At 36.9% G+C, this 12,257-nt stretch overlaps 1 protein-coding gene across 10 annotated transcripts in view; it reads left to right on the forward strand.

Moving 5' to 3' along the window:
* Window positions 1-12,257, forward strand: part of Pard3 (par-3 family cell polarity regulator) — a 635,367-nt gene that overhangs the window by 471,007 nt on the left and 152,103 nt on the right. For all 10 annotated transcript variants that reach the window (XM_069990655.1, XM_069990656.1, XM_069990659.1 and 7 more), the window contains one exon: window positions 8,416-8,658. In XM_069990655.1, coding sequence (XP_069846756.1) covers window positions 8,416-8,658 — 243 coding nt within the window. The remainder of the gene's footprint in view (window positions 1-8,415; window positions 8,659-12,257) is intronic.

Genomic DNA, 12,257 nt, shown 5'->3' on the forward strand with positions numbered 1-12,257 from the left:
TGGTAGAGAGCATGTCATTAGCATGTATAAAGGCCTTAAGTCCGAAGCCCCATAACAAGAAAGAAAACTAAGGTAAGGGGGAAGTTGGAGGGAGAGAAGAGGGAAAGAAGGTAGTAAAGGCATAAGAGAGGCAGGAGAAAGGGAAGGTAAGAGCGAGGAAGATAATTAAAGGCCAATTTCTATTATTGAAGTCTCTGTGTTTGGTGGTAGAGGTATTTTGTAAGGAACTAGTGATTTCAGTACAGCATTGATTTTCCGTCTGGAGGAGTTGGCCGCTCAATAGTGGCTCCCATTCCTTGTAGCTTTTCTAGACATATAAAGACTATACTTCATAGTCACAAAAAGAATGCTTCTTTTTTCATTCTACTCTGCTGCAATTAGTGCTAAAAGCCATTTATTGTAAGAGCACAAATACTAATGAATAGAAATGTTACAAGAACAGAAGTCTTGTGTGTTTTATCTTTTTTGTGCATCATCCATTTTAATTAGAGAAAGGGTGGTGAACACTGTGACAAGAGTCTGGAATTAAAATCATTAATTGATGTCAAGCTGAAGAGAGACTGTTAGTGTGAATTTAGTGACAGCAGGAAAGAAATTAACCTTATTACTTTATTTAGTATATTACATTATTTTGTGTATTATTTTCAATGCAAGTTCAAGGCAACTTCATTATCATAATGGAAAAGACTTTTTAAAAATGTGTGAATATTTATGTTTGAGCAAACTGATAAGGTTCTTTACTAACTTAAAAAATCTGTATAGAAAGTTTGAATTTACTGGTTTGTGTTTATTCTCAGTTTCAAGGACAGGCAAAAATCCATGATCTGATCCATCCATAATCCTCCCAGTTGGGAGCACTAATGTTAACCTCAGTTAACAACAGTTCTCTTGTTTGGAGCTAGGAAGGATTCAGTGAGATGCATAAAGCAATAGATATTTATTTCTGTTGCTAAATTTGGGACTAATCCATTACTGTTTTCATTGCTAAGGGTTGGTCCAAGATAAATAGTGATGCATAGTGCTAGACCACAATCTGACTTCAGAAAAACTGGTGACTCCTGAATTTGAGAGGTTACTCATGACTTTGGGGTCACAGGGCTGTGTTTTCACAGCAGTGACTATCTGTAACTGGAGAGCTGCATTGTACTCTTAAGAAAAGAAAAGAAAAGCCTCCCTAGGAGCTGTCTGCTGGTGGCTTGTGCCTGTAATCCTAGGTACTCAGGAGGCTGAAAGCTGAGGCTCATGTTTCAAAGCCAGCCCAGGCAGGAAAATCCATGAAACTCATATCTCCAATGAACCATCAAAAAGCCAGACTTGGATCTATGGCTCAAGTGGTCTAACACTAGCCTTGAGTAGAAAAGCTCAGGGACAGTGCCCAGGCCCTGAGTTACACACCCCAGGAACAGAATAAAAAAGCTTCTGCAGGAAACCATACAATTTGTATTAGGACACTAAAAATATTTTCTTCCCTGAACGATATATTAGTTTTCCTTCTGAAATGTTTCTCCACAAAGAGTGAAATTATGAAACATATAAATGAAACCTTTTGGTAGTGTTGCAAAGTCCCTTTCAAAATATTGTATAATAAACAAAACATTAAAGGGAGGGGAAATAAAGAGTATAATAAAGAGGCCAGGCCTGTGGTCCCAGCTAGGTAGGATGTGGAGGGAGAAGGTGCTGACTTTGAGGCTAGCCCACAAAAATATTAGTGCAAGACTCCCTTTGTAAAACAAATTAAAAGCAACAGTAATGGGTGTGGCTCAGATAGTAGAGCAGTTGTCTAGCAACGAAGAGGTCCAAGTTTAATCCGTAGTACCACACAGGTATACACAAAGGTATATTTTTTAAGTCACTTTGTCTCTTACTGGTTTTGTTTTAATGAACTCTCTAAAACTCACACAATTACAATGCATCTTGGTTTTAAAAATTAACTTTCCAGTGCCATTTGCACAGAAGACTCCTTGGCATTAACTTCTAGACTTGAAATGCACATCTGTTCAGGCTGAGAAGCAAAGTCACTGTCCTTTGCAGCAGCAGTCCTAGCTAGCCCAGTGGCCATCAGGGATGATTCAGGGCTCTGATAAATTTGTTGTTATGGGTATAAGCTGCTTATGTAAAGGTGGTATTTCAAAACAACTTTCTGAACTTTGGGATAAAATATTTTGATGACAATGACATGAGCAATGAGAATATAGTTCCTTGAATTATTGGAATTTAGAATGAAAAATACAGTGTTTTATAAAAAATAGTGCACAGACAATTGTGATGCTTATTAGATTTAAAATACGTGGCAGTCAGTCTTCATATACACACCTAGGTAAAATAAAGGAATTGAGAACTGGGCTTCATGAACAGTGTTTTTTTTTTTTAAGTTTTTTTTTTTTTGGGGTCCAGTCGTGGGCCTGAACTCTGGGCCTGGGCGCTGTCCCTGAGGTCTTCAGCTCAAGGCTAGCGCTCTACCATTTGAGCCACAGCGCCACTTCCGGCTTTTTTCTTTTTGCTTATGTGGTGCTGAGGAATCGAACCCAGGGCCTCATGCATGCAAGGCATGTGCTTTACCACTTAGCCACCTTCCCAGCCCCATGAACAGTGTTTTATGTGGCTTAGTTTTTCTTCAGAAAAATTGATCATCAATTGGCTTACGTTTTGTTGTCATTTGGAAAAAATGACATCCAGACCCTATCAATAACATAATGAAACTGATATACAGTAAGTATGAGGATAACTCTAGATGTGTGTCTTCCTTGGGCTGTTCTCTTCTGGAAGTCTCTCCTTAGAGGGCTACCCTTCCCCACCTGCTAGCTAGGTTATGGTCACTCTTCACATACTGTTTAGACATCTATAAATCAGTCTAAGCCACACTCCTTTGATTTTTTTGAAGGTTCTTTACATGCAAAATTTTTACCTTCATATAATTTGTGTGTGTGCATGCGTATGTGTGTGCGAGTGCCAGTTCTGGGACTTGAACTCAGAGCTTGGACACTATCCCTGACTTTTTATGCTCAAGGCTAGTTAATTGAAGATCATAAATGAAAGTCATAGATGAAAGCCAACCTACATTGGCTGCAAACTGGAATACTTAGATCTCAGCCTTCTGAGTAGCTAAGATTACAGGTATGAGCCACCAGCACCAGCCCCACATCCAAGTTTTCTTAGTTTCCTAAAATTTAACTTCTGTGAATGCTCAAGATATTAACTATGATCACATGATGATCAGATGGTAACCAAATATAGTTCTAAAGTGGTTTGTCAGATAAGCTATAATTGAGGTTTAGAGCCAGGCGTGGTGGTGCATATCTGTAATTCCAGCTGAGGAATTATAGCAGAGGTGGAATTAGGAGGATCAAGAGTTCTAGTTCCAGTTCTTGGCTACAGAACAAGACCCTATCTCCATCAAGCAATAGATCTTTAGATTAAGGACTTTCAGATTATAGCTCAGTAAATTGAAGAAAAGACTTGTTTCTCTCTTTTGGCTAGGTTGTGGGGGGTTTTGTTGTTGTTTTCCTCTGACTTAATCCAGAGTCAAAAAGACAATATGGTGCAAAGAATTAAATTCTCTGTCAATCATAAATACTTTTCATCATGGATAATCAGCTTTTATAAGAAGATCCCTGACTAATATAATTACCCTTTTATTTATTTTTATTTTTATTTTATTTTATTTTATTTTTGTTGTTGGTTGTTGGGCCTGAATTCTGGACCTGGGCACTATCCCTCAGCTCTTCAACTCAAGGCTAGCACTCTACCACTTAAGCCACAGCACCACTTTTGACTTTTTCTTCTTATGTGGTGCTAAAGAATCGAACCCAGGACCTCATGCATGCAAGCACTCTACCACGGAGCCACCTTTCCAGCCCATTATAATTACTCTTAAATGGACAAATGATATATAGTTTTAAAATCTGTAATTTTAGCTAAACTTGACACTATAATTTCTCGTCTGTATTTCATTTACCAGAATCTAGAACTATTCTGACGAAAACTTCTTTTCAGTATTCTCTTGTACTAAGCAAGCACTGGTTCTCAACTAAGCAAGCAAGGTCCTCTGAGGGAGTTTGGGGGAATATGAAAGGATTTTTAGTTGTTCCCATGGCCTGGGAACATTGCTTGGTGATCTGCTGAACAGATCATGCATGCATTCCTGTGTGCCAACAGATAGCCTCTTCAGATACTGAGCTGTATCCAAACTAAGAATAAATTAGAAAATAATCCTTTTAGTAGCTACAAAAATATTGATGATATTTTAATAGGTATTTTTAAGCCTACATATCTATTTTAGAAGAATGAGTCTTTCCCTCTATGAACATTCTCTCTCTGTTTTGTAATCAGTCTCATAGTCTTCGATTTCTTTCAGCAGCATTAGTTAGTTTTCAGCACTTTGATTCTTTCCATACTCATCTGTGTATTTTTTTCCCACTCAAGGTTAGTGCTGTGTGTGTGTGTGTGTGTGTGTGTGTGTGTGTGTGTGTGTGTGTGTGTGTGTGTGTGTGTGTGTTTAGGTTGATACCAAAGGAACTTGAATTCAGGGTCTTGAGCTCTTGCTTAGCTTTTTCCATTCAAGGCTGACGTATTTTTATGCTTTATCTGTAAGTAAGTACTTAGTGTATTGATATTTATGTATCTCTGTGTTTTTTAGTGATTATATTGTCATGTATTTTAGCATTTTTGTGTTTATAGCTCTACATAGAAAATTCACTATAATTTTATGTGTTGATCTTGTTTTCTGTGTCTACTGAACTTATTTATATCTCTAGGGGATATGTGTAGATTCCTTGGATTTTCTGTGTTGAGTATCTGGTCATCTGCAAATGAGGCCAGTCTACCCTTCCTCCCTCCCTCCCTCCCTCCCTTCTTCCCTACCTCCTTCTTTCCTTCCTTCCCTTCTTCCCTCCTTTCCTACCTCTCCCTCTCTCTGTCTCTTTCATTTCAAGCTCTTCATTTCCTCCCTCCTTTCCTTCCTTCCTTCCTTCCTTTGTTTCTTTCTTTCTTTTCTTCCTTCCTTCCTTCATTCCTTTCATTCTATCTTTCTTCCCTTTTTTCTTTCTTTTCAGCCTGTGTGTTTTTCATTTCCTTGGGTAGGTTGTTGTACTGCCTAGAACTATGTGGAATTACAGTGCACAGTGCATATGTCTTTAACCCACTTCTGATCCTGAGAGAAATCACCCAGTCATTCTTCATTATGGATTGTAGAAACTTAAGGGGTTGGAAAATACTCTTTATTAATTTTAAGAAGTCCCACTCTATTGCTAACTTTTTTAGGTTTTTTTAAAATCAGGATCTATGTTGACTTTGTCAAATGACTTTCTATATCAATTGATACACATGTAACATTTCTTGTTTAGCTTGTTGAATGGTAGACTGCAGTGACCAAATTTTACATATTAACTAAGCTCACATTCTTGCAATAAATACCATTGGTTATGATGTAGAATTGATTTTCTGTGTTGTTGAATTGTGTTTACTAATATTTTCTTAAGGGAGTTTGCTGCTATGTTGATGAAGAATATTGATCCGTAGTTCTCTTTTGTCTTTTTCTTTGTGCTGTTTTCATTGGACTCTGGTGTCTTTTCTGGATTCCTTGAATATATATTTATGTGTCACTTAAAAATTGTAGAAAGACCACCTCAAACGTTAAAAATAATCAGCAAATAACTTTGCCAAAAAACGTTAAAAATAGTCAGCAAATAACTTTGCCAAAAAACATTAAAGCCAGATGAAACTCTTGGTTTATAGAAGCAACATTTCCCTGCTTTCATTGACATTAATAATAATGTACTATTTTGTAATAAACATTTAATATCTAATAAATCTGTATAGGGTACATTGTGATGTTTCAGTACAAAGGTGCATTGTGTAATGATCAAATGAGGGTAATTAGCATACTCAGCTCCTCAAACACTTATTTCTTTGCAGTTGGAAGATTCAAAATCTTCTACTTGAGATCACAATAATTTACTGCTAATTATGGTCATGAAACTATTCAGTAGGACACCAGTATCTACCTATTCCTCCTTTCTAATTATTACATGGAGTACATTGGCCAGCCTTTCACATTCTCCCTCCTCCCCTACCTTAGTCTCTGATAAACCACTGTTTATTTACTTCTATGAGATGAACATTTAAGAGACTTTAAGGTTTAACTAGGAGAAGATCTTTATCAGCAATACATCAAACAAAGGCCTAAAATCCAATATATACAAGGAGCTCAAAAAACTAACCCCTCCCAAACCTAATAAACTAATCACTAAATAGGCAAAGGAGTTAAGGAGACACTTCTCAGAAGAGGCAAGAATGGCAAAGAAGCTCATGAGGAAATGCTCATCATTGCTGACCATAAAAGAAATGCACATCAAAACAACCCTGAGATACCATCTTACCCCAGTAAGATTGGCCAGCATTGTGATTCAGACAACAAATATTCATGGTGCTGTGGAGAAAAAGGAACCCTACTGCACTGCACTTTTGGTGGGAATGTAAACTAGTACCATCACTCTAGAAAACAGTCTGGAGGGTCTTCAAAAGACTTAAATATCATGAGCCAGGATATGATAAGGACACCTGCACCTCCATGATATGGAAACAGCACAGATGCCCCACAAAAGATGAGTGGATCCAAAAAATGTGTTACCTACATACAGTGGAATTTTATACAACCATTAAAAAGAATAAAATAATGTCATTTGCAGGGAAATGGATGGAACTAGAACAAATCATGTTAAGTGAGATAAGCCAAGATCAGAGAGACAAATGGCACATGTTCTGATATGCAGAAGTTAGATCTAAAATGCACTGGAATATGACAAATCATACCAGATTCTAGATACTCACAGTGAGACCAAAAGAGGATACTCTTAGGAGAGAATCACAAGGGTGTGACCTATGCACCTCTTCATATTTACATAAAACAATGTACATACTGAAACAAACTCCAAGATATGTAAACAAAAGACTTTTTTTTAGTTTTTAGTTTTTGATGATTCTGTCTTCTTTACCTCATATATGGTATATTCACGTGTAGATCTTCAGGAGGGTGGTGGGGAGGGCACAGAATTGGGGGGGGGGGGAAGTACAGCCTGGGAGCTCTCTGGACATTGATGAAAGTGAACAATACATCTCATCCGTGGAGATGGGGGCAGGGACCAGAGACTGGGAGAAAATGAGGGAACAGATGACACTATATGAAAGGAAATGTACTCATTACCTGACTCATGTAATTGTAACCCCTCTGTTCATCACCTCTATAATAACAATAAAGTAAAATTTTTAAAAATGAAAAATTCTAAAAAAAAGTCTTTGAGATTTTATGGGATAAACTTCAAGTTTCCATGTATAAACCAGATAGTGCACGGTGTGTCTTTTTGTGTCAGACTTATTTCACTTAACAAATCTTGTTTCATCCACATCACAAATGACAGAATTTCATTCTTTTTTTTTATAACCAATAAGTATTCACTTGTCTATATATACCATATTTTCTTGATCAGCTGCTGTTGGATACTTGGGCTGATCCATTCAAATTCTAACTCTTTGAGCAGTGCTACTATATATGTATTTCTGAATTGAAAAGGACTTCGTCTGAAGTACTTCAACAAAATCTTAGTAAATTAAACATATCTTCAGCAAAAATAGTTAGAAGATCTGTGCTTTAATTTAAAGGCAGACAAGTTTTATTTTAAAGTTTTCTAGTTCATCCTGGTGGTGGTTGCACATACCTGCAATCCTAATAACTTAGACTGGAGATTGTGGCTTGAAGCCAGCCTGGGTAGAAAAGGTGGTGAGATTCTTATCTCCAATTAACCACCAAAAGGTAATCATAGAGCTATGGCTCAAGTAGTAGAGTACCAAGCCTTATGTGAAATAGCCAAGTGAGATCATGGGCCCCTGAATTCAAGCCCCAGTACTAGTACACACACAAATTTTCCTAGTTCTGTATGGACCACATATGATTGAAACCAGTGTCACTAAACTGAGATCTTATTTTTTTTGACATTAATGAAGAGTTATGGTGTGGATTCATGTTTAAGATTCATAGTATGCTTGATGCTTACGTTTGTAATGACTAAGACACAAACTTAGTGTGCACACAAATTCATATACATATCAATTCTTGTCCTAAAAAATCATAAGTAATAACCAAGTAGATGCCAGAAACAACCTATTTGTGGTGAATTTTTAATGTCATTTCCTAGGTAAGAATTTAAAATTATAATTTACACAATGATTCTGATATCTGATATGATCAATTTTAAACACCAAGGCATTACTTGATAACCTAAAATGTGTGTGGCATTTATACCACTGATTTTCCTGTATCTGCATGAATTAAATATATTTTACCACATAGTTTGAGGAATGTTTCTGTACATGGTTCTGAGAAGAGAAATAGTTTCTCTCATCTTTGATGTAATTTTACAGGATTCAAGCCAAAACTCGAGAATTTAGGGAGCGCCAGGCCCGAGAGCGTGACTATGCTGAAATCCAAGATTTCCATCGGACATTTGGCTGTGACGATGAGTTGATGTACGGGGGAATGTCTTCCTATGAAGGCTCGCTGGCACTCAGCACCAGACCCCAGAGCCCAAGAGAGGGTCACATGATGGACGCTTTGTACGCCCAGGTGAAGAAGCCATGGAATTCCAAAGCTTCACCTGCAGACAGGTAGGCTCCAGCAGTGGTTTCAGCATTGCTTCCCAAACAACTTTCTCATCATTTTTCACAAGGGGGTAGATTGTTCTACAGTCTTCAAATCTGCCTGTTATTAATGGCGTTTAAAAAGCTGCTGTGTCCCTAAATCTCGAGTTGCACAAACTGAAGCCTAATGGAAAGAGCAGTAAGAGGTTTGGATAACTTTTCTAATGATTTCAACATATTTCATCTGCTCTTCAAATGGCTTTAAACCTGAGAAGCAACCTTTCTTTAGTTTATAATGCAAATAAAAAGCAAACTTGGAATTATGGCTCTTCTACTTAAGAAATATTTGCTCTTATTGCTGCTAGAGCCTCTAGCTGGGGTAATTAAATAGATGGAGAATGACATGATTTGTTCTAGTTATGATTTAGTAGGGACACTTTTTTTAGCAGTGTAATTTTGTATTATGAAAGAATTACTAAATGAGAAACAGTCCATCTTGCCTACAAATTGCTTGTTAATAATCTCAGGTCTGAATTATGTTTATCCAAATAGCACCAGCACATTGTTGACTATGCTTTCATAGCTATAAAAATGTAAGTGGACACGGCTACATATTTGTTGATTACATATTTAATAATGGCTACATCATATTAGGCTATATATTTATATAAATGGCTAAATTTCAACTGAAACCATCTTAAACAGATCTTTTCCTACCATTTCACTTATATATGCAAGCACCATATGGAGTTTAGCATGTGAATCAAATCTTAGTCATTTCCTTTTATATCAAATATGTGTATGGCATTGTCGTAAACAATATACTAATTATGTTTCAAATGTCGCTTGTATATGGGAGCTGGCCTTGTGCATTATAAATGGTTTCACTTAAAAGCAGTGGCTCTCAGGCAGCAGTGTGGATCAGGACCGCCTGAAGGGCTCTATAAAATACTGATTGACTTCTCCACTCGAATCTTGATCTGTTGATCCGTAGGCTGCTGGTGGAGCCAGAAAAGTACATTTCTTACAAATGGCCAGCCCTCCTGGAAGCTTCTGGTTATGGACTCTCCTCAAACAAAACATGTACTAGATTAATTTCATCTGTGGCTTCCAGATTTACTTGGTTTGTTGCAATTTTGCAAGCAGTCTATATTTTAGTTACTGACTTCTATTTCTAATGTAAGTTTACAAATGTAACCAATTATTTCAGACAAGCAGAAAGGAAACAAAACAAAGTAGCACAGGAAGAAGCAGATCCACAGGAAAACCCTGTTCAGATTATTGTGGTAGGATTTCCTCTAGTTGTGTTTTACACATTCTTTATGGTAGTAGAACATCTCTTTGATGTTGACTGTTAGGAGTGAGGGGGGTAACAGTTGGCTTGAGGTTTATTTAAGCCCATGTGTTGTGATCATCTACAAGTTTTACATACTTACTAACTAAGGATATGTCAGTGCTCAAAGGAAGAAATCATTATCAGTGACAGTGACATTTTCTTTGAAAGCTTTTTCCTTGCTTTCAGCTGCATTTGTGAAAGCTGCTTGTGGAAGGTCAGACAGCATTTGAAGGCCATAAATGACTCATTGTAAGTCCTCCCTGCCAGGAGCAGACACATGGGCCTTGCTTGTTACTAACTTCTGAAGGAACTGAAAAGAAAATCAGTCAATGTGTCATTGGTTGGTCAGAGCTGAGGTCAGAGGGATCTCTTGGCTCCCCAAGACAGGAAATGGCTGCAGAGGGCTAGAGAGGAGCATCAAGTGGTAAGGTCCCTCCCTACTCATCTTGAGGCTCTGAGTTCACACCCAGAGCCCCCTACTCCCCCTCTACCCCCCCAAAAGAAGGTTATTTTAAAGTCTAGTGTTCTATGAGAATCTTAGTCTCTCCTGGAGATTTTTGATCATTTTTCCGAGGGTTTAACATGCTCAGAACCCTCTCCCTGCCCAGGGTTTCTACACTGCACCATGCTAACTCAGACAATCTCCTCACTCATTGCCATCAAAAGCCCACTCAGCAAAACACCCCAGGGGAGACTTTGGTCATGGAGGACAACTCACAATTACATCTTCGACCTCACTATCTTCAAAAGCATATCTGTTCCCCTTACCCAGAACGTTAAAACTCATCTTTTGTTAAAATAAAAAGATTAAAGCAACTTCAGTTTTCTTGTTTCTAAGAGAATAAGATATCCAGTAAACAATGAATTTGTGATAAAAAAAAAAAACTTAAATGAATTTGTGATAAAAAACTTAAATTTTCTCAAAATAAAATTCAAAGCAGGAATTATATGTACCCCCTCTCCCTCCCACACAGGGAACAGTGTTACTAATGGAAAAAGGAAATTATTCTACCTGTCAGGTACTTCTTCACCTGCTCATCTTTGAATTTTGTTTGGGGGAAAAAATAACTATCACCTCTGCTGTCTTTTATTGTTTGAGAAGAAGCTTTCAAAAAGTGTTTTTTCAGACTTGGTTAGTGTTAAAAACTTATATTCTTAAAAATCTCTTATACTGTGGTATTGCTTTAAATTGCTTTGATTACATGTTATCCAAACATGTATAAAATAGGTTGAAATTGCTTCTGTATATAACCAATCTACAAATATAAAATGAAACATCTTGACGAAGTTAAATACAAACAGAATGACAAGCCATTGTGTTCAGATGAATGTTTATTTAATGTAGCTTATACTTTATTGTTAGACTCTATACTGTTTTGCAAATCATGAAAGTGGTAGCTACTATATGATAGGTTCATTTGCAGTAGGCTTCATGTCCTACCTCCAATGAGCTAAGTGCTGATTCAGTTCACTATTTATCTCCAAATTTTGCATTCTTTGGTGTGTTTATGTCAAACTGTCTTTGGCCTTACACATTATAGAGATGCAACCCTTAAACATAAAGTGCAGCTTGCTTCTGACACCATTCAACTGAGCAGTGGAAGTAGCATTTCTTAGTGCCTTCATACTTGGAAACTTAAATTCATACAATTAAATAACCTACTTGTAGACAATCTAGAATATGCTTATTAACTTAAAAAATTAACCATCCTAATGGAAGCAGAAATGTTGAAACTCCTTAGAGATTATTTCCTGCGCGAACAATATGCAAATTCGTATTAACTGACTAAATGTCACTAAAATTTGCTGTGGATGTTGAATGAACTTTATTATTCAAATTTTTTTGTGATTCATGAGGCTATATACAATATATGGAGTTGATCATCTAAAGTGCAGCATATGTCTCTTTATCTGCATCTGTCTCTTCTCAGTAAGAAAACATCTTATAGAATTTACTTATTTTGCTCGACTGTATAGCATAATACGAGGGTTTCGTAGTCCTACAAAAAACCAAGGGTAACTTGTTAAATTCTGTGATTTTTGACATCAAAACAGGCAACATGCTCTCCATTTCCACATATTACTTATAAAATGATTTTCAAAAGATACCACCATGCTGTGTCTAGAAATATTTTCGTGCCTTTTTTGTTTTATTACCATGAACTTAGTATGTGCTTTAGTCATATTGCCAGAGTTCATTTTATTTGTTAGTGTCCTTGGTAACATTTTAACTTTTCATTTTGGATGGATGCTAAAGAGAGGCAACACTACATCCTGAGTTTTCTATGAA

Source organism: Dipodomys merriami, unplaced genomic scaffold (assembly GCF_024711535.1).
Source record: "Dipodomys merriami isolate MVZ:Mamm:240054 unplaced genomic scaffold, mDipMer1.0.p SCAF_4, whole genome shotgun sequence".
Lineage (NCBI taxonomy): Eukaryota > Metazoa > Chordata > Mammalia > Rodentia > Heteromyidae > Dipodomys > Dipodomys merriami.